Genomic DNA, 22,097 nt, shown 5'->3' with positions numbered 1-22,097 from the left:
AAATGACCAAACAAATCTTGAAATCAGTGACAACGGATACTCTCTTCTTCCTTTCTTGTATGTTTCTTGTATGTTCTCCCAAGAAGCTCAAAGCAGGACACATGTTTCCCTTCCCATCCACTTCATCCTCACAACAACCCTGTGAGGTATGTCAGACTGAGACAGGACTAATGGATCCACAGTCACCCAGTGAGCTTCATGGCTTTGGGACAGAAATCTGTCCTAATCTAAGCACTGCAACTAATGCACCAAATCAGCTCTCTTCTTTGTCGTTTACGCATTACTAGTAAGAGAGAAGTGTTTTCAGGTCTGATGATAAGCTTGGATTGGATGCAAGCCTAATAGATTTTATTTTTTTACCTGCAAGGTAAGCCACACTCTGGGTATTCACCTCAAACTTGTCACAGTTCCTATGTTTGTTAACCAGAGCGAGGAGCGTGTGAAGAATCCTTACTGTCCTTGCTACAATGCTTGGAGAGGGATGCCGGTAGCCTAAAGAAGACAAAGATTGCATTAGGCGGCCAGTTGTCTGTTTGGGAAGCATTTTACGGATAGCACAACCTATTTCAGAGTCTTTTGCGAGGACAGGGATAGGCACTGAACATCCTGTGCAGTTACAATCTACTGATGGATTGGAGGGAAGTCATTCAGTTGTGAACTGGTTAGAGTAAAATCACATAGTGCCCAACTCACTAACTTTATTCAGGTGTGGTTCTGATTGGGAAATCCCACATTGGGGTGGGGTGGGGGCAACTGTCTGAAGTAGGGGAGCTATTGAAAAATCAGGGATCAGCATGGAGCAGGGTAGCCTCCAAAAGGAGAAGCAAGCTCACTTCTCCAGACTGTCACCCTTGCAATTGCAGAGGGGGACAAAAATGGAAGAAAGAGGAACAGGGGGCACTCCTCCCCACAGCCCCCCTCCACGTGTGGAATTTCCCAATTGGTAGAATATCTAAGAGGGCTGCTCTCTTATGCTTGGTCTACACATGTCCAAGAATTAAATGACAGAATGGACGAGATCATCTCAGCCTGCTTAGGTGGAAGGTCCCACTCCCTTCCCTTGCAAACACTCCCTACAACAAGACACATAGCACCTCGAGAAGAAGAGTTCTAATCCAGCCTGCTCCCTGCTGTGCTATTTCTCTACTTGCAGAGATAATTTTCCATTGGAGACAGAATTCAAGAAAATAATCTCCTGCAGCCCTAAAGTGTTCAGTCCATCTACCTCCTCAATATTCGAAAGTAATGCACGCAGTTCTCAACCATGGCTGAAGAAAGGCAAACTGGTTCAATTAAACTCTGGAGTCTAATGAACATGAACAACATTTATTTATCATATAAACGACAAAAAGACACCCCACCCCCAAATAGGCACACACAAAACCGCTTGTTTTGTGGCAAGTGTGTCTGTTGTCTTGACACTGGCTGGAAGGTCTATAGCTCAGTGATAGAGCATCTGCTTTCCATGCAGAAGGCCCCAGGTTCAATCCCCACCGGCATGTTCACTGGCAGATACTCCTGCCTGAAACCCTGGAGAGCTGCTGCTGGTCAGTGTCGACAGTACTGAGTTAGATGGACCAATTGTTTGTTTGATTGACTGATTGATATCCTGCCCTTCCTCCCAGCAGGAGTCCAGGGAGGCAAACAAAAGCACTAAAAACACTTTAAAACATCATAAAAACAGACATTAAAATACATTAAAACAAAACAACTTTAAAAACATTTTTTTAAAAAGCTTTGAAGGTTTTTTTTTTTTTTTTTAAAGTTAAAAAACATATTGTTTTAAAAAAAGTTTAAAAGCACATTAAAAAGCAATTCTAGCCCAGATGCAGATTGGGATAAGGTCTCAACTTAAAAGGCTTGCTGAAAGAGGAAGGTCTTCAGTAGGCGCTGAAAAGATAACAGAGATTGCACCTGTCTAATATTTAAGGGGAGGGAGTTCCACAGGGTAGGTGCTGCCACACTAAAGGTCCATTTCCTATGTTGTGCAGAAGGGACCTCCTGATAAGATGGTATCTGCAGGAGGCCCTCACCTGCAGAGTGCAGTGACTGACTGGGTATATAAGGGGTAAGGCTGTCTTTCAGGTATCCTGGTCCCAAGCTGTATAGGGCTTTGTACACCAAGACTAGAACCTTGAACTTGGCCTGGTAGCAAATATAAAGCAGCTTTCGGTGTTCCTCGTGGAATACCTCTCAGCTCCTATCACAGACAGGTCCTTTCAGCCTTTTGGTTCTGCTGCTTGAGTTCACTCTCCTTTTACTATCTGAGGGCTGGTCTGTTTGCTTTCTCCTCTCTTTTTCTCCCCCTTCCCTGACAGGTCTCTCTTCAGCTCCCTCTCTCCTTCCAGTTGTCACCAACTGACTTGTCCTCCTCTTGCTCTTTCCCAACAGGCCCCTCCCTTCCATCATGTCACAGAAAAGGAAACCCTTTCTCTCCAGGATCCCTAGAAAGGCGTTTTGCATTCTTCACAGCCACTCTAATGGCAGTGAATAAAGGCAGCCTTCAGGGAATCCTAGAGAACAGGAACTCGCAGTAGGAATTTCCTTTTGTGGATTAATTGTAATGGAGAAACACCTGCATAGGTATACAAGTTTCATTTTATAAATAAAACAGCAAGAATACAAAACAAAAATAAATTCATCATCGTTAACAGAATGTCAGGAGGAAGACAATACACATATAAACTCCTTTTGGAATCCCCCCCCTTAAATATTAAGACAGGCACCATCTCTGTTATCTTTTCAGCACTTACTGAAGACCTTTCTCTTTCAACAAGCCTTTTAAGTAGAAACCGTATCTGCATCTGTGTTGGAATTGCTTTTTAAGATGTTTTTAAAGGTTTTTTTAAAAAAAAGATGTTTTTAAGATGTTTTATTTTAAGATGTTTTAAAGTTATTTTGTTTTTGAGATGTCTTAAGATGTTTTTATTGTCTTTTGTCTGCCGCCCTGGGCGCCTTAATAATACTCCTCCTCCTCCTCCTCCTCCTTGTAATCAACAGCACAAGCACCCAAAATACTGGCCACGTTGGGGCTGCAGCCAATGTGAAGTCAGCTGCTGATCTGATCATGTTCCTCCCCTTTGGGTTTGCCCAACTAATACAGTCAATTATCTGAAAGCCTGATCAATGAAATTGCTGTTATAAAACCTGACAGAGAAATTTTCAATGAGCTTCCATAAGCAGGGGGGCATACTTTCTTCCCTGCGTAAAAAAAAGGAAGAAAAGAGTTCTTTGTGTACCGCTAACTGGGTCTGAGAGAAGGAAAGAAAGAAAGAGAGCCAACCTGGCTACCTGCCCACCTTTTAGCAGATGTCCCACAAGCGCAAAGTTGAAGTTAGAGTTGAAATTGAGTCCCACAAAGTGGTCCATCTGCTTGCAGTGCCATTCCAGAGGCCGCCTGATCTCCATGAAGACTTCTTCGGGGCTCTGTTAAGAAGCCAGACAGACACTGCAGTCAGTTGGGGGAGGATGCTGGCTTACTGCAGCTTTTGTGGGGACAGAGGAAGGCAGATCCCAAAAGTGAGATTCTCAGGAGCCCTTGAACCCAAGGCAGCCATGATTCTTTGGATCTGCTCCCCACACTGGCTGGCAAACTACACAACCCTTGCATCCAATATAGTTACACCATGATAAATGGACCACAGGAGAGCCTGGAGGCCTAACAGACCATGCAGAGAAAAGGAGCTGAAGGTGTCGGCTTCCCCCACAACCTGTCCTCGGCCTTCTCTGGTTTCAACATTTTATTTAAGCCTGCCTTGCAGCACAACTGAACAATTCCAACGTGCATCATTCAGTTTTAGGACATTGTTCTTCTTCACAGCTATTTCAAGTAACAGTGGGTGGGGGAATTCTATTTCCTGTATCTCAGAAGATTTTAGTTCTCAATACTCAAGTTATTGTTCAAAAATGGAGCCGCACCGTTTTTCAAACCAGTTTCTGGCACAACTAAGAGTATTCAGATGTGCATATAGGTGTTTTCTGGCAAGTGGCTTGCTTACTTTGTCATTGAACACTCGAAGGTTGTCCAGGGTATGGAGGTTTTGTTCAAGGAGAGCTGTGCCTGCTGAATACAGATTGACTTCGTCCAGCTGCAGAACAGCCATGGCCACCCAGAAAAGGGCCTTGTGCATAGGTGAGTCCTGGACAGGGGGGAAAGCCACCAAGGTTAAATACAGAACTTGCTTCTGTGATGAAGATCCAAAGCAGAAAGCCACACCCTGCATGCATTTTGCATCTAAACAATCCCAACAGCCAAGGGGACCTATAACCTATATGCAAATTGAGTAAAATTGTATTCATGTACATATTAGCTTGGTTAAGATAATATCTCAACTTAATAAGAGGTGATATGCAAGAGCCTTTTGTCTGCACATATAGCCCCTTCGCTCCTCTCTTGGTGTCATTCTGAAATCCTGGCTTTATCCTGCAATGAAGATACCATCACGTCCTGACTCTTGCGTGCTAGTGCTGACTAGCATCTAACATCTACATGAAACCGCTGGGAGCGGCTGTCCGGGGTTTTGGAGTTCGGTGCCATCAATATGCTGATGACACCCAACTCTATTTCTCCTTCCCACCTACTTCCAAGGAAGCTGTCTCGGTTTTAAACCAGTGCCTGGCATCAGTGGTGGACTGGATGGGGGCGAACAAATTGTAGCTTAATCCAGATAAGACAGAGGTGCTCCTGGTCAGTCGTAGGGTGAATCAGGGAATAGGGATATAGCCGGTGCTAGATGGGGTTACACTCCCCATGAAGACACAGGTTCGCAGTTTGGGTGTGCTCCTGGACTCAGCTTTAAACCTGGACTCCCAGGTTTCTGCAGTGGCCAGGAGCGCTTTTGCACAGTTGAGACTAGTGCGCCAACTGTGCCCGTTCCTTGAACCGTCGGACTTGGCCATGGTGACACATGCCTTAGTTACATCCCGCTTAGATTACTGTAACGTGCTCTATGTGGGGCTGCCTCTGAAGACTGTTCGGAAACTCCAGATGGTTCAATGTGCTGCTGCCAGATTGTTAACTGGGGCGGGTTACAGGGACCATACTACCCCCCTGTTAAAAAAGCTCCACTGGCTGCCACTCTGTTTCCGGACACAATTCAAAGTGCTGGTGATGACCTATAAAGCCCTATGCGGCTTAGGTCCAGGCTATTTATCAGACCGTATCTCCCTGTATGAACCTGCCCGGGCCCTGAGATCTTCAGGAGAGGCCCTTCTCTCAGTACCCACCTCCTCTCAAGTACGATCGGTGGGGATGCGGGATAGGGCCTTCTCGGTGGCGGCCCCTAGGCTGTGGAATGCTCTTCCTAGGGATATAAGAATGACCCCCTCCCTGCAGTCCTTCCGGCGTCAAGCAAAGACTTTCCTATTCCAACAAGCTTTTGGTACTGATGGTTGCTAAAGTTGGGACTGCTGGGAACTGCACTACTAATGCCGAACTTTACTATTTTTAAATTGGTTTTGATTCCTTTTTATCTAGCAGTATGATTGGTTTTAATATTGGATGTAGTTCAATTTCATTTTAATGTAGATTCTGTATGTTATAATTATATGTGCTTTTATCTGGAAGCCGTCGCGAGTTCCAGTATTGGAAGGATGGCGGGATATAAATAAAGAATAACTAACTAACTAACTAACTAACTGACCTTTTGCTCTTTATCTCCCAGAAACTCAACCTAAGTAGTGGCAAAAAACATGACAATGAAACCAATGACCTAGGGAGGTGGTGGGCTCTCCAACACTGGAGGCATTCAAGAGGCAGCTGGACAGCCATCTGTGAGGGATTCTTTAATTTGAATTCCTGTGTTGAGCTTACAGGCCCCTTCCAACTATATGATGCTATGATTCCGTGTGATGATCAAACCAGGAAGCCTCTAATTAACCATAGTTTCCCATTTCACCCAAACCAGGAAACTATGGTTACCAGCTTTGAGAAAAGCAGAGATCTTAAATACACTTCAAAACTGTGGTTTAATATCCTGGCTTGGGCCGGCAGAGATTGAACACATGCTGGGCACTTGCTAAAAAACAACAACATTTCAATTCATTTGCTGTTACTTTCTGTGTTGTTTTAACTGTCTTATATGTTTTAAAATTGTTGTAACCCACCCTGGGATCTTTGGTTGAAGGGCAAGTAATAAATAATAACAACAACAATGTGGAAGGTGATTAGTAAGTGACAATAATAATCAACAACCAATTCTAATCATCATTTAACTCAGGGATGGGGAATGTTTGGGCCACATGCTCAACTACAATTCCCATCAGCCCCAGTGTGCAGTCAATAGCCAGGAATGATGGCAGCTATAGTTCAGCAACATCAGGAGCGCCAGTGGTTCATCCACCTGATTTAGCTGTTGGCATGCCTCCGGCTTGAATGTTGCCCATCTTCTGCCTGAGTGTGCTCCAATTCCCTCTCTCACCTCCTGATGATGATCAAGTAAACTACCTTTAGCACAAACCATAATTTATCTCTCAAACAGAATTGGAAACCACACTTTGAACTGGGTTATTGAGAACCATGGAATAAGGGAAGGAATTGGGAGAGAATGCACAAACTCAAGTAATGGTCCCAATGCCATCAGCCATGGTGTCTAAGGCAGGCCAGGTCAAGCTGCATCTGCCAAATATGAAAATCAGCAGGATTTAAAAAAATCCCCGTTGGCAGAAAAAATACTCAGAGAGGAAAGACAGGTGGAAGATGCAAGCTTCAGCTCCTGAGTCTCCTCTATTTGCTCCAGACTGCTGGGCACCAAGGCCGTTTACCTTATTGAGAAGTGGCTGCAGCTTGGTCAGTGCTATGACTGTGGCTTCTATTAGAACTTGGCTATTGTAGTTATCTGGGCCTTTCAAGCAGCTCTCGAGACCCTGTTATCAAGAAAGAGGGAAAAAAAGAGTATGTCTTGTGATTGTTAAGACTTACACCCCCTTGATCCAGATTCGAAAAGCTGATCCTCTCAGCCCCTGCCCAATGAACTGAAGTGGGTAATCATCAGGGAGAGGGCCTTTTCAGTTGTGGCACCCTGGTTAGGGAACAGCCTGCCAGGAGGAGTTCACGTGATAAGAGTTCTGCAGACGTTTTGGCGTCACATGAAGATCTTCATCCTCATCCTCTTTGTTTTAAAATCTGTGTGATTTTAGTTTGTAAATAGTTTTTAAAATTATTTTATATTGTATTTGTTTTTGTGAGCCGCCCAGAGAACATGCTTTATGGGGGCAGCTATATAAACTTAGTAAATAATACTGAAATACTAGGCTAAGGCTTCTCCTTTGGCATGTTTGCCTTACCCTCCAGTCATCTCTCCCATTTCAGTCAATCCAGACTGCCTCTCTCTCCCTCTCTCCCTCCTGTGACACTCTCGTTTCACCCTCTCTGGACTGGCTTCATGTTTATTTTCACTGTAACCTCAAGCTGTTAATCTGTAAAGTGTTCCACCTTCCCTCTTTATTAAAACCCCTTCTCTGCTGAGTGAAAAGTGTATCTGTTCTCCACCACTCCTGCTTTCTGCCACAATTTCCCCTCTTTGTGCAGAAGATTGAGTCCTGTGATGACAACACTCCCTTTTGAATCCATTTGTTCTGCTAGCCCATTCTGGATCACCCAGAGCCTCACTTTCTCTGAAATTGTTCCTCTAACTCAGCACTGCCTACACTGACTGGCAGCGGCTCTCCAGGGTTTCAGACAAGGGTGTCTCTCTCTCAGTCCCACCTGGAGGTACCGGGGACTGAACCTGGGCCCTCCTGCATGCAAGACAGATGCTCTAACCACTGAGCTGCAGCCCTTCCCCTTCTGGGAAACAAGAAGTAACAAGGGTATCTCCCTATTGAAAGGCATAAGCAGAAAGCCAACTGGATATACAAATAAGCATATTACAAGATATGTTAACAATATACAACACAAATGATTAACAGGAAAATCTTAAGCATATTTACTCATAAGGTAGTAGCATTGCATTCAATGGGTCTTACAAAGTCTGTGACTGTGTTGCAATTACTTTTTTAGATGCTTTTAAAGCTTTTTTGGTAAAGATGTTATGTTTTGATATGTTTTTAAATATGCTTTTATTTTTAAGGATGTTTTGTTATAATATGTTTTAAATGTTTTTAAGATCTTTTAGAGTGTTCCTAGTGCTTTTGTTTGCTGCCCTGGGCTCCTTCTAGGAGGAAGGGTGGGATATTATTATTATTATAATAATCCCAAGTAAGGTGCATACAATTACACCTGTACGCTGTTAAGCGCTGGGAGAGTTGACTGGCCTCCTGTGGGACGATGTAATATACGGCAGTTGGGTCACCATATCTTCCACTGCTCATCACATTGGGACACGTCCAAGGGCAGGTGTGGGGAACCTTTGGCCCTCCAGATGTTGCTGAACTACAACTCCCATTATCCCTGGCCATGGTTGCTGGGCCTGATGGGAGCTGTAGTTCAGTAACATCTGGAAGGCCAAAAGTTCCCCACACTTGGCCTATGGGATGTCTCCCTTTAAGGGCTCCAGGGCCAAAATGAAGTGGCTAGGAGGGTTTCCCCCCATATAGATCAAAGGCCCCGCTTCCTGCCCCACAGAAATGGCAGTTTCCCATTTAGGTTCTTGTTTCACACATGTTGTCTGTAGGGCTGGCTCCAAGTTTGGCGGGGCCCTAAGCAGAGTGTTGTGCTGGGCACCCTCCTACCTGGGCACCTGAATTGGTGGGCTCTGTGGCAGCTGTGGTATAATGTGGTGAGGAAAGAAGTCCACTGCTACAAAAATGGGCACCCAGCATTTGCCTGACCATGCCACATAGCTGTACCATGCCTGGTTGCTAAGAATGTGAGAGGGCAGACAAGCATTCCTTAGCTTTGGGAGATGTCCTGAATAGCTACAGCATCCCAGACAAACATACTACTGCCATGAAGAGGCCTTGATATTGCAAGCCCTCTGTGCCTACAGCACAACACACAGCACCTGGCACATTTCACAGCAGGAGTGAAGTGGTTGCTATTGCTTATGTTCCAGACGGTACAAAATGCAGTGGGTCAAAGCTCCTCAGCCTGGAAAGAGGAGCTGTGTGAAAACAAAAGCCACAGCAGACAGCTGGGACAAGAAGGTACAAACCTTGCTAAGAATCCGGATGATTTGCTTGATCTGCCCATGTGACACCCGCTTGCTAATGCAACCAAAGACAACAAGGGCTCTTGGTTGGAGGGATGGATTATATTGGAATGCAAACCTGTAGAGGGAGAAAGCCAGGAATTAAAAGAGGCCACCTACTAGAATGAGCTCAACATGGAAATCTGCCATAGCGGGAAGAGGTAGGGTAAAGGAGTAGCAAGTATGACACAGGAGTACCACCAAACAAGTCTGCAAAACAACCTACTTCTGAGCTAGTTCCGTCCACTGGTCAAGCCACTTGCAAGTCGGAATATCTCTCATACATGCCTACAGAAAAAACAAAAGCAACACCGTCTGAGCAAATAACGTTAAGATAAAAGCAATATTCAATTTCAGGTGTGTGAGCACTTGTTCATTTTTGGTGCTTTATTTTTTAAATTATTATTATTATTATTATTATTATTATTATTATTATCATCATCATCATCATCATCATCATCATCATCATCATCATCATCTTTATTTATCCCCCGCCATTTTTCCAAAACTGGAACTCATGGCGGCTTCCAGATAAAAAATACATATAATTAAAAACATACAAAGTCTACATTAAAATAAGATTAAACTATTTCCAATATTAAAACCATACACACATATAGCTAAAGAAAGTAAACTGAACGCAACATTACATACATATGATACAACTGCTATGGCTGGCATTTTCCCTTTCCACTATAACCGATAAATGACAGCCATCTCCCTATGAACAGATGTGCTTTCTGCCTTCCATCCTTAACTGGTGTGGTTAATAGCTAAGATTGGCTTTAGTTGCACATTCAATAGTGGCCTTTCTGAGATATTGAGGTATAAGATAGTAATGGGGAACCTGTGGCCTCCAGATATTGGTGGCCTCCAACTTCCATCAGTTCAGCCAGCATCGCCAATGGTCAGGGATGATGGGAATGGTACAATCCACTCTATCATCTTATATCCTACTCCGAGGAGACCCAGTGAAGTTTATGGACATGACTAACATTAATTTCAATGGGTGTACTCTGAGTAGGAGGAGCACTGAACACAACCCACTGTCAGCAAGGCCATCTTAAATTTTTTTTTTCATTCCCTGTGCTGGTACATTATGCATCACAACCAAAATGGCCTCAGAATACAAACCAACACACTCTCAGCATCACTGATTAAAATTTGTCCTCACCAAAAACATCCAACAAAGCTTCCACTGAGTACCAATTACAGCCCTGGATTCCAATCCCAGCCCACACATTCGCTGCTGGCCTCACGCACCATACCTCCATAATCTCCAGCAGAGCTTCTGTCACCGTTTCCAGAGATGTCAGGGCGAACGTCTCCCTCTCGTAGGAGCCAGGAGAGAATGACCGGTCCCGATAACTGGATCGAAATGCAATGACAGCCGCCGACTTCACTTTGCTTATTCCAAACAGCAAGTAGAACTTGGGGAGTGAGAACTCTGTTAAGCTGAGTCTCAACACTTGTTTGGTCTCCTCTGTTGAAGGAAGCAAACATACTCTGAGTCTCATCAAAACACACACACACACAAACTAAAAAGGGCGTATTTTGTTAACTGCCTATTTTAGGATCTGGCCTGGGATAAAGTTAGCTCATTAAAACCATGAACAATGTCCTTCCCTGACCCTCATAAGCAGGAATTAATTCCTTAATGGCCTCTCCTCTTTTTTTCTTGCCTGGCCTTGGGCGATGTCAAGGACAAGTGGTCTTCAAGATATACAACCCCTCTGCCAACCCTGGCCTCCCCCAACCACTACAAAGCCAAGCCAAGTCACAAGCAGCTGGTGATGTTGCTGATACCCCCCCCCCCAACATTTTGTTCCAGGCCCATGGAGCCTCTTCAGCCTTTCACTCTGGCTGGGATCCTTTGCTGGTTGGCTTGCCCTTTGGTGCTCCCCTTGCAAGCTCTGTTCCTGCTCCGTCTGCAAAGCACAGGGACCATGCCGTCTGCTGTGACTGTGTGGTGCCTCAGGGTTCTCTGAGGACTAAACGTCAGCCCTGCCTCTCAAGTCTCTCTGAGCCAGTCCTCTGCGAGGCCTGCGTTTCCATGTGAAATGGCAGCAAGCGGCCGAGACTGCACTGCTTCAGGTACAGGAGTGACAGGGATTGGAAACAGTGTCCCTAAGCTGGGCCTGAATGGATTTACCTGTACCTACAGCTAGAATCAACCCAGCCTACCTTAGAGAAGGGTCAGTTCTGAGGCTGAAACGTACAAAAAAGCAATTGTCGCATAGTAGACCAAATGTAGGGCTTGGTCTGGAGAGGACTCAGGGCTCCTAGTAACAATAATAATAATTCCCAACTTTGATTAGCTTTTAGGGTAAAATGAAGGAGCCATGAATGCCACTTTGAATTCCTTGGAGGAACGGTTGTAGCTCAGTGGCAGAGCATTGTTGACCATTGAACCGCACTGTCACCGAGTCTGTTTTTCCATCAAGTCTGAAAAACTGTAACTAGGGGGAGTTATGTCTTTGCCCAGTCTGGGAACGGACTGCCAAGGCCGTTGCTATGGTAACCATCGCGATAGACTGGGAAAAGTTCTAGCAGCTATCTGTGTGAAGCTGTGTCTTCTGTGTATTGCCTCTGAACGGAGAGGTTCTCTTCTGTGTTTACCTTTGGAGAGAGATGTACCAGAAGGGGGGTGACTGAAGAAACTCTACATGTATTTACTCTTAAGCCTTTGGCCGTAATGTCTTAATAAAGACTCTTAACATGATCTAATGCTCTGAAGAAGTTTCTTGCTCAACTTAACTCCAATGTAATGTATGCTGTTTCACGCAACAACGCACACATGTCAACAAGCATCCATTTGGCTTGCAGAAGGTTGCAGGTTCAATCCCCGCCATCTCCAGGTAGGGCTGGGAATGCCCCCCGACTCAAACCTTGGAGAGCTGCTACCAGTCAGTGTAGATAATACTGAGCTAGATGGACCTATGGTCTGATTCGGTAGAAGGCAGCTTCCCATGTTCCTAAAATGTAATTATTGTTTATAAAAACAATAACAGACAACATGAAACTTAACTTTTGGAAACCTAAGACCAGCGGAGGCTGCTTTTGAAAATCTGCCTCTATGTCAGGAACTTCCCTTTCAAAGACAGGGGCATTTGTCCACTTCAGAAAGCAAGATGAGTGAAGATGCTTACTCTCTGTGATGTGCTGAGGCAAATGCTCTCTTTCTCACTCTCTTTCTCTCACACACACACACATGTTGTCATTATGCATACCAATGGTCACTAAGTCAGAGGCAAAAGTTCTGACTTGTTATTTTTTCTGGTCACATTAAAGCGAGCTTGCGTCTAATAAAACAAGATGCAGTTGGTCATTTATTTGCACCGTTTAATCTGCATGTTGTGGACCTGAAAAATTTGGGGTTTTATTCGTGTTTAATTTTAATAGTTTTAGTTTTAATAGAGTCCTGCAAATGTAATTTGGCAAGTATCCACTGAAACCTTGCAGAATCCCAGTGGGCTTCGTTTGATTAACAAAACAAATGCAGTCCAACACCTACACAACACAGATCATTCAAGAGGCTGCCTTTATCACTTTTATTGCAGCCTTTATCAGCCAGTGTGGTGTAGGGGTTAAGGTGTTGGACTATGAACTGGGAGACCAGGGTTCGAATCCCCACATAGCCATAAAGCTCACTGGATGACCTTGGGCCAGTCACTGCCTCTCAGCCTCATGAAAACCCTATTCATAGAGTTGCCGTAAGTCAGAATTGACTTGAAGGCAGTACATTTTATTTTTATCATTTCCAGATATGCTAGCTAGTTAAACTAAAAGTGTGGGGGGTGGGAATGGGGGGTGGGAGACTGAAAGGCTAAAAAGCAAAAGTAAATGTATTTAAGCTATGACACAGAACCCCAAAGCACTCCATTCAATTCTTATTTCGGAGAAAGCCACTCCTTAAAACAATTATTTACACGGCTTGCATAATCATGGCTTGTTTGTTCCAACAATAGTCCCACATCTTGGGTCTTTAGGAAATCTGGAACTTCTCAGAAAACTATTTCTTGGTCCTTTGAGTGAAAGAGGCCACTTCAGTCTTCCTTAATCTCCACAGTGGAGGCAGGGAAAAAATGGTATCAGAGAAGAAGTGGCTCCTAGTCCAGCCCAAAAGCAGACTCTTCTTCACAGAACATACCTGCCAATGGACAGCATGGGAGAGTCTGGACCAGCAGAGCTCTCTCAGGGCTGCTTCACACTTTACATTTGTAAGGAGCATACATGAAATGTTTTACGTGTATGCATAAAAGTGGAATGAATACAGCTTTAAAATAGCTGGCCAGATGGAACCTGGCTGTGACTTCCCAATGTACTCTGGGACTGCACTGGAATTTCCCAGAAGTGGCAGGAGGAAGGGCGGTGGTCTCTTAGGTCCTGCTCCTGTGGCTCTCCAAAGTGGAGAGAAGCATGCTGTGCAGGATGGTATTGCGGTATGAGCACTGTTAGTTAATAATGTTGTTGTATCTTTTGATGTGAGAGCCAGTGTGGTTAAGTTGCTGGACTACAACCTGGGAGACCAGGGATCGAATCCCCACACAGCCATGAAGCTCACTGGGTGACCTTGGGCCAGTCACTGCCTCTCAGCCTCATAAAAACCCTATTCATAGGTCGCCATAAGTCGGAATCAACTTGAAGGCAGTACATTTACATTTTATCTTTTGATGTATTTAAATCTGGGATTTGTATGCTTTTTTTAAAAAAATAAGTCACTTGGAGACTTTTTTTTTGAGCAAGCAACAAACAGATGCAATAAAGAAGAACAGGACATGAGGCACCCCCCTCTTCTGGACCTGGAAACCTACGTAGGGAAAGCCAGAGTCACTCTCCACCTTTGGACAACTCCTGAAGTGGCCCTGAGAGCACATGACTTGTGGTATGCCAAGTGGCTCCAGTGTTCAGTGGGAGTGAAATGCCTGCTGCTCATGCACTGAGCTTGACAGAAGTAACGACAGCTGGGAGTTGCAAACGCGGAGGTTGTTTCAAGCTCCTCCGCCCTGAGAGTCATGCCCAGAAGGCAAACAGGATGGAAGAGGAGTGTCTTCGCGATGCTCCGTTGGAGCTTCCAGCAAGGCCTTTAGCGGCAGCTCACCTGCTCCTCAGCCAGTGTCACCAGTGCTCCCCTCCCCCCAAGTCAAGAGCCAACTCAGGCTCCCTTAAGTCCTAGCTAAGCCCCTCCCTCCTGCCAACTCCTGTGGGTGGTCCTGAGCACTCCATCTCACAGCAGTTGCCTGCTTCCTAATTGTCAAAGCTAATTTTCAGACAGGTCCTCGAATGCCCAATAAAATGAGATCAAATCAAATATGGGCTTGCACTGATAAGCATAGATTGCTTCAAAAGGTGGCTAGAGAAATACATGGAGGAAGTGAGATTTATTAGCCATGACAGTTAAATGCAACTCCCATCTTCAGAGGCAGTATGACGGGGTGGGGAACCTGCGGCCCATGGGCCAAATTTGACCTACCAAGCCTCCCCATTTGGCCTGCAAGGGCATCTTGGAGAAGCCATGCCCACCTGCCCTTCACCTGATGTCATACATCGGAGGTGGAAAGGAGAGGTGGAGGAGGGTTGCGTCTGGGAATACTGTGCATGGGATTTTGATAGGTGGGTGGGATAATGCACCTGTCAATCATGTGACTGACAGATGGGTTGCCCTGCCCATCTATCAAAGTTGGTCTGTGCCATCAAAGAAATCCCCCACCACTGCAGAAGGCGGTTGAATAGCAGTTGCTGGAGGGTAAGTAGGGGAGTGCTACCACCTTCATGTCTTGCTCATGAGCTTCCCAGATGCATCCGTTGGCTATGGTGGGAAGCAGGATGCTGGATTCAATAGGCCTTTCATCTGAGCCAACAAGGCCCCAAGACCTTAGCGAGCTGATGTCAATCAGAGCAAACCAGCTTCCCACAGTGTGTTCCAGATTACAACTCCCATCAGCCCCAGCTAGCATGGCGAAATGTCGGGATGATGGGAGATGCAGTACAACTTATGGAGGGCACCATGTTGGGGACATCTGGAGAAGACAATACTGGACTAGATGGAAGAAATGGTCCAGCTTTGTAAATAAGCAGACAGATGATACTAGCCTATAATTTATTTATTTATTTTACTAGCATGATAAGAGGCTAGTATTCTGCAGGTCCATGCTAGCCACAAAGGAGACACCGCCCCCGTCCCCAGCAGCATCCAGTACAGAGTCCTAGGATACTAGCCTTTTAGCAGGCTTGGAGGAAAACAGTTGCATCCTACCAAGTGTGCTGGCAGAGGGATGGGATGGAGAAGAGGGACTGCTCTTCAACCAGCACAGAAGCCAAGCAGAATGATTTCACCACCCCACTCACGTGCCTACATGAAGTTCCTCATCACCTATGGCTAACCAGGTGAGTTGTTACGCCCAAGGCAGAAATAGTCTTGACCTGGTTTAAGGCAGGGGTACTCTTCCAAGTGAATCAAGAGAGTTTTAAAAAAATGTGAATGCTGGATGCTTGAGAAGAGGAGGGGGAAGAAGGATTTAAAAGTGGAAAACTTTGGGTCACTCCAGATCAGCAAAAACAGAAGTAAGAGCAGGTCCTCTTATAAGGGAAGCATGTTACCATCAACTAAGGAATTCTGTTCCATGGCTTACAGAGAGACTGCTTTACCCGCAATGGGAGATCGACTAAATGTTTCACATTTCCCTCCCCCAGCTACTGATCTCCACAATCTATTGTTCTTTAAGTACAAAAGCAAAAACTTGCCCAGAATTTATTTGTAAATGCAATGGCAGCATTACATGCATCCCTAAATTTAACGTTCCACCTTACTATGACTGTAGAGTCTATGGCAAAAGCAAACTGATCTCAGCATTCCTTAAGACGTCATTTTGTGACTTTAAATGGTGCACTAAAACCTCACACTATTAACACACACAATATATATCACCCAGGTCTAAATAGCAGCCTTGTACTACATGACTACATAGAAATGAGAGGGGAGAAAATAAAGGGGGGGGATTGAATACAGGGGAATATTTAAAGGTCATAACATGGTCAGCAAATATGGATCACAGGACTCATTAAAGTCTCTTGTGATATTATGTATTTAAAATGGAGAGTGCTCTTTTTTAAAAAAAATAGTTCTACAACACTGAACATTAGAGTTTGACCTACCATACAGGTTATGATTAAAAGGGTTTATACAACAACACTAGTTGCGTTCGGTTTTTAAGCAGAGAGGGATTTGCTTTAACTCTCTTCTCCCACAATTATTAGGAACAAGGCCTTTTTGGCTAAGGAGATGATGAAGAAACCCAAAATCAACCCATCACGTTTCACTTTAATGCTCAATTATGCAGTGCCACTAGAGAGCCAGTGTGGTGTAGTGGTTAAGGTGCTGGACTACGACCTGGGAGACCAGGGTTCAAATCCCCACACAGCCATGAAGCTCACTGGGTGACCTCTCAGCCTCATGAAAACCCTATTCATAGAGTCGCCATAAGTCGGAATCAACTTGAAGGCAGTACATTCTCATTTTTTATGCAATGCCACACACATTTCAATATGAACTCTGCCCGCTTAGCTCAGCTCTGTATGCCCAAGAGCTCCTTTCAGAACATTGGCTAGTAATACCTGCTTTTGCTTTTTGGTTGTTCATTTTGCTGTTCTTGATGCTGGTTTTTATAGGGACTTCCGTAGCCTTTGATTTTACTATATGGCAAACCATTTTGAAATCTCTTGATATAAAGGGGCATATATGTTTAGTCGACAATATTTTTAAAAATCAGGATCTCCCACCTGAGCACTATCATCCCGCAATCAGCCATGAGATGGTGGACCAAAGCATTTGTGAACTCTGGGCACTGAATATGTTGTATGACTGCCTGTGATCCCCCAAATAAATGTATGTGCATTGGCCTAGATGTTCAACAAGCTCATTCTTCAGCAAGCATCCTATGACACAGTAAGACCTATTGAAGCCTCTCACCTTGCAGTTACTATTGTCCCTGCTTTGAACATGGAAATCCTAGTCCCAGATGCCATGTGCTTCCTTGGTACCACACAGGCAGACACAGTAAGAGAAGAAAACAGTGTTCAGGAGTGAGGCACTCACAGTCACTGTGAGCAGCAGAAATGTAGGGTCAACAGACATGGGAGGAAAAGAGGCAACAGGGAGCTGGCCATAAGGCAGGCAGATGGACCTGGGGTGGTAGTGGCTGCCTCATAATTTGAGCATCGCTGCTGCAGATGCTGGTAAGGCAACTGCCTGGTTAGCCTTGATCTGTGACAGGGCCTTTTCAGTGGTGGCTCAGTGTTTGTGGAATGCCCTCCCCAGTGAGGTTTTTATCTGTAACTATTTTTAGAATGTTTTTAACTGTTTTTAGAATATATTTTTGTTAAATATTTTGTTGATGCGTTTGCTGCCCTGTGTTCCTTCCAGAGTAAGGGTGCAATGTAAGTCGAACAAATACATAGAGCAACCATTAGAACCTGGTTAGTTTTGCCACGGCTTGATTATTATAAGCTTATGGCGACATGGAAGCAGGCTTTTTCTACTGCTGGCTCCAGTGCTGCGGAATGCTCTACCTGCTTTAATACAGAAGGCCCCCACTGGGATTGGCATTCCACCAGCTCTTGAAGGCATACTTGTTTAGGCAAGCATTTCCCTGATCTCCTGACTTGAATCGCTCTGCTTTGATTCTTTTTTAAACGGCTTAACTGTTATGCTGTTTTAGTGGGCTATACATTTTAATTATGGAGGTTTTCATGTACTTGCGTTACCATGCATTTAATTATAGGTAGCTGTATTTTTATAAATGGTTTTATTCTTGTTATTTTGCTGTCAGCTTTTATTTCTATGTGAACTGCCTTGATATTTCTTCATGAAATGAAAGGCGGTATAAAAATTCTGTTATGTTTGGCCAAAAGAAAATCTCCTTTAGTTACTTAGTGAAGTAGCCTAAGGCCCAGACTGGGCAACTCAGCAACATAAATACTGGACCTGCTAGCCATAATTATCTGTCCCAGTTCAGCTGCTAGGAATCAAAGTACAAGGGAAAGGAGCGATCAACTCAAGTCAATAAAACTGTCTCATAAAGAACTTACCACTAAAGTGGAGTTGTGAACAAGTGCACAGAGAATGAATGATGTTGATGACCAGCCCATGGGTGGAAGCTCTAAGGGAAAGAGGACCAGTGGCCACCAACAGAGTAACTACATGGAAGAGGTAAGGGAGGTGCGCAGCCACATCAAGCGAATTGTTAAAGGACAGCATCAGCATGTAACGGGCTAGAATGGCAATGTCATCCCACATCAGGTGCTGCTCTAATGTAGGAGTTGGAGACAGACAGGTCTTGTCGATTATTTTGCACATCCTTCCAATAACCTGAAAGGGAGCAACCAATCAACTTTTAGTAATGAGTGCACTACCTTCGGAACAACAGCAAAACAAAAAAGTATCACAGTTTACTTGAAGAATTCCCAGGGGGCACTGGAGTGAAACATTTGGAGGGGGCAGAGTCTGAGTCTCCCCAATAAAAAGAGACACTGTGCTCATAAACAGCTCTTCATGTGTGCGGAGACAGAAGTTTTGTCTTGACGTTTAGTTTTCTTTCCCATTATTAATCCTATGCAGTGCCCTCTCTCTCTCATTTCAAATTCCTCCTCGAAACCCACCTCTTCCAGGAAGCCTCTGAGCTTAACCTGTTAGGCTACGTATAGATGTACCTGCAAAGAGGAACAGATGGAGATTTTCTAGCTGCAAAACTCGTTCTTCTTTTCCGCACCTTCATTCCTTAACTGACATGTACTCTTGCCAAAAAGAGCTGGCCCTGTTTCCCCTCCCCCAGTGCTTTCGGCAGGCTGCCTGCTTTGTTCTGATTTCCCAACCCCACCAAATTCCACCCCTGCATGATTATCTGCACAAATGTCTGTTCAGAGCTGTGAAAAAATAGCTTTTCTTCTCTTTGTAAAAAGACTTTTAAACATTGCTGTGGTGGGTGGCAGGTAGCTTTATGACCGACACAAGGGCCAACCAATCAGCACAATTGCAGAGTTCTGCTCCGAGGGCTAGCCAATCAGCACTGTGCAAATGCAGCTTTTGCTCAAAGGGAAAAGAGCTTCCCTTTGAGTTTAATCTGTCTATCTGTAACACTGTTTTTTATTGAAATGGTTATAACTTATTTTTACTTTATTTTTGTAAATTACTTTGATATTTATTTGGAATGGTAAGCAGCATATACATATTGCAGCATGTGCTTCTATAGTGGATTCACCACTGAAATGTGCGTCAATCTGCAAATAAAACAAAACCTAAGTACACAACACCTGGGAAGGACTGATGACTCTGAGTCATGCTTGTAGGCTTCCCAGAAGCGTAAGGCTGGGTGCTATCACAAGACAACTGGCTTGACTAGACAAGATTTCTGGTTTGAACTAACAAGGCTCATCTTGTAGTTTTATGTTTTAGTGCAATACCCTTCAACATAAACTGAACAGCACGCTGTTGTGCTGTCTCTGTAGGAATTATCTTGCACTCTGTCTACTGTCCCCAACAAAACAGGACAGAGAAAGATTATAGAGGAGCTAAGTCCTTCCTTGGGATCTACCTCTGTCATGGTTTGTGGCTTTCATCTGAAAAGCATTACAAGGGAGGGTAGAGGACAGAGAGAGATGAACCCACAGTACCGTATCATGTCTTTTGACACAGTCTCCCCATATCTGAAAACATTTAACTAAGTTTAAACTGGTTAAGGAAGAGAAGCACTTACTTTACTTGAAACCAATTTCACATTCCCAGAAGCCAGAGCGACAGCAGTGTCTGCCATAACCTCTGCTTTGATAGATCCCAACCCCCCTGTGGCGCTGGTTTTGATAAAACTATCTAAAACCACATCAAGCAGGTCTGTTATCTGTTGGAAAAAGACAAAAAGCCATTTAACTTTCATTAACTTACGAACTTCAGCTGAACCTCATAGGAGGCTCTCCACAAACCATTCAGTGATAACCATCTGAGGTCTTTTCTCTGGGTGTTCCCATTGTCTGAAGTGCAGTGGGTGATGACCAGACAGCAAGAGAACACCTATTCTGTGGTGGGTCCTTGCCTTTCAAGAACCCTTCCCACAGAAGGCTGTCTGGTGCCCTTGCTATTATGATCTAAATGTCAGACAAAAACATTTCTCTCACTTAAAAAAATTAATAGCGTTCGCATTTTTACTTAGAACAGTTTCCTTTTACTGTCCACCTATGTCAGGTGTGAGGAGCCTTTGGCCCTCCACATGCTGCTAAACTGCAACTCCCTGACCATTGGCCATGCTTGCTTGGGCTGATGGTAATAGCAGTTCAGCAACATCTGGCGAGCCAAAGGTTGCCCACGCCTGATCTATGTGAATGGGTAGTTGCTCTTTTAATTTGCTATGTTAAATTATTATATAAAGCCTACAGACTATTTTTTTTAATTGTATTTTTGAGTTTACTATTTGCTAGCTACCCTGGGAACAGAAATCTATGTTTAGAGGTAAACCAAGTGAACTCGTAGCATTTACTACCCCCAAAATGGCCATGCTGAGCATATATCATTGCACAATAAAATGAATGGATTTTCAAGATCAGTCATATTTTCTGATTTGATTCGGAATCAACACACAAAATCAACCGAATCAACAGACATTCCTCCACAAACTGCATGCCTAATTTTTACATCATAACTGGAAGATTCTGAATATGAAATGTTGCATCCTTGCTCTTTCAAGCATCAGCAAAATCACTACTGGCAATTTCCAAATTCCACTCTCCAATGGATATCAGGGAGGTAAGGTGTTCAAAGATAATGACATTTGACATGAAGAGAAAACAGTTGATAAGACATACAGGCTTCATCCCTATTCGTGATGGCAGGAAGACCGGACGCAGAACTGCCTCTTGTACTAATAAAGCAATTGCCGAGAACATTGTTTTTCCCATAATCATAGATGAGGTCTGCCAAAAAAGTAATTAATACCTGGCCCAAGCTCCCCCATATCTTGGCTTGAATGGAAGGGTACATCTGTTTCTCATTTATTGTCATTGTGATAAGCTTATCCAGAATAGCAGTGACTCGCTGGCGTTTCGCATCGTCATTATGCTTGCAGAAGCGGACCAGATTCAACAGCCAGGGGGTCATATATTCCAGACAGAGATGTTTCAATTCAATACCTGAAATAAAAATTACATATTTAGTATATGAAGAAGGCCTGAGAGGACGTTTCTTCCTTGGAATAGGCAGAACATTGTGCAGTGGTTTTCAAGATAATCATTCTAAAACAAAGCCTAATGAACTGGAACAGTTCAGAGGAGGGCAACAATGATGATCAGGGGACTGGAAACAAAGCTCTATGAGGAGAGACTGAAAGAACTGGGCATGTTTAGCCTTGAGAAGAGAAGACTGAGGGGAGATAGGATAGCACTCTTCAAATACATGAAAGGTTGCCACATAGAGGAGGGCCGGGATCTCTTCTCAATCGTCCCAGAGTGCAGGACACGGAATAGTGGGCTCAAGTTGCAGGAAGCTAGATTTCAACTGGACATCAGAGAAAACTTCCTAAATGTTAGAGACATACGACAATGGAACCAATTACCTAAAGAGGTAGTGGGCTCTCCGACACTGGAGGCATTCAAGAGACAGCTGGACAGCCATCTGTTGGGAATGCTTTGATTTGGATTCCTGCATTGCGCAGGGGGTTGGACCTGATTGTCCAGCTGCCTCTTGAATGCCTCCAGTGTTGGAGAGCCCACTACCTCTCTAGGTAATTGGTTCCATTGTCGTATGGCTCTAACAGTGAAATTCTGGCCTGACTGCACTGGCTACCGATTAGTTTCTGGACTCAATTTAAAGTGCTGATTTCAACATTTAAAGCCCTTTGTGGGTCAGGACCGCCATACCTCAAGGACCACTTCTCCCCATGTGAACCAGCCTGGACTTGGCAGCCTTGATGTGCCCAAGCCAAGGGG

At 44.3% G+C, this 22,097-nt stretch overlaps 1 protein-coding gene across 5 annotated transcripts in view; it reads right to left on the bottom strand.

Moving 5' to 3' along the window:
* Nucleotides 1–22,097, bottom strand: part of NF1 (neurofibromin 1) — a 233,138-nt gene that overhangs the window by 43,264 nt on the left and 167,777 nt on the right. For all 5 annotated transcript variants that reach the window (XR_009759856.1, XM_061605007.1, XM_061605005.1 and 2 more), the window contains 10 exons: nucleotides 21,109–21,302; nucleotides 19,880–20,020; nucleotides 18,216–18,495; nucleotides 10,397–10,611; nucleotides 9,355–9,416; nucleotides 9,093–9,207; nucleotides 6,763–6,864; nucleotides 3,999–4,139; nucleotides 3,300–3,426; nucleotides 361–492 (listed from right to left, as the gene is read on the bottom strand). Coding sequence is in view for 4 of the 5 variants with exons in the window: in XM_061605007.1 (XP_061460991.1) it covers nucleotides 361–492; nucleotides 3,300–3,426; nucleotides 3,999–4,139; nucleotides 6,763–6,864; nucleotides 9,093–9,207; nucleotides 9,355–9,416; nucleotides 10,397–10,611; nucleotides 18,216–18,495; nucleotides 19,880–20,020; nucleotides 21,109–21,302 (1,509 nt within the window). In the remaining variant the exon portion in view is untranslated. The remainder of the gene's footprint in view (nucleotides 1–360; nucleotides 493–3,299; nucleotides 3,427–3,998; nucleotides 4,140–6,762; nucleotides 6,865–9,092; nucleotides 9,208–9,354; nucleotides 9,417–10,396; nucleotides 10,612–18,215; nucleotides 18,496–19,879; nucleotides 20,021–21,108; nucleotides 21,303–22,097) is intronic.

This window comes from Rhineura floridana, chromosome 21 (assembly GCF_030035675.1).
Source record: "Rhineura floridana isolate rRhiFlo1 chromosome 21, rRhiFlo1.hap2, whole genome shotgun sequence".
In the NCBI taxonomy this organism is placed as follows: domain Eukaryota; kingdom Metazoa; phylum Chordata; class Lepidosauria; order Squamata; family Rhineuridae; genus Rhineura; species Rhineura floridana.
The sequence above is the reverse complement of the archived record's forward strand: the minus strand, read 5'-3'. Positions and strand labels throughout refer to the sequence as shown.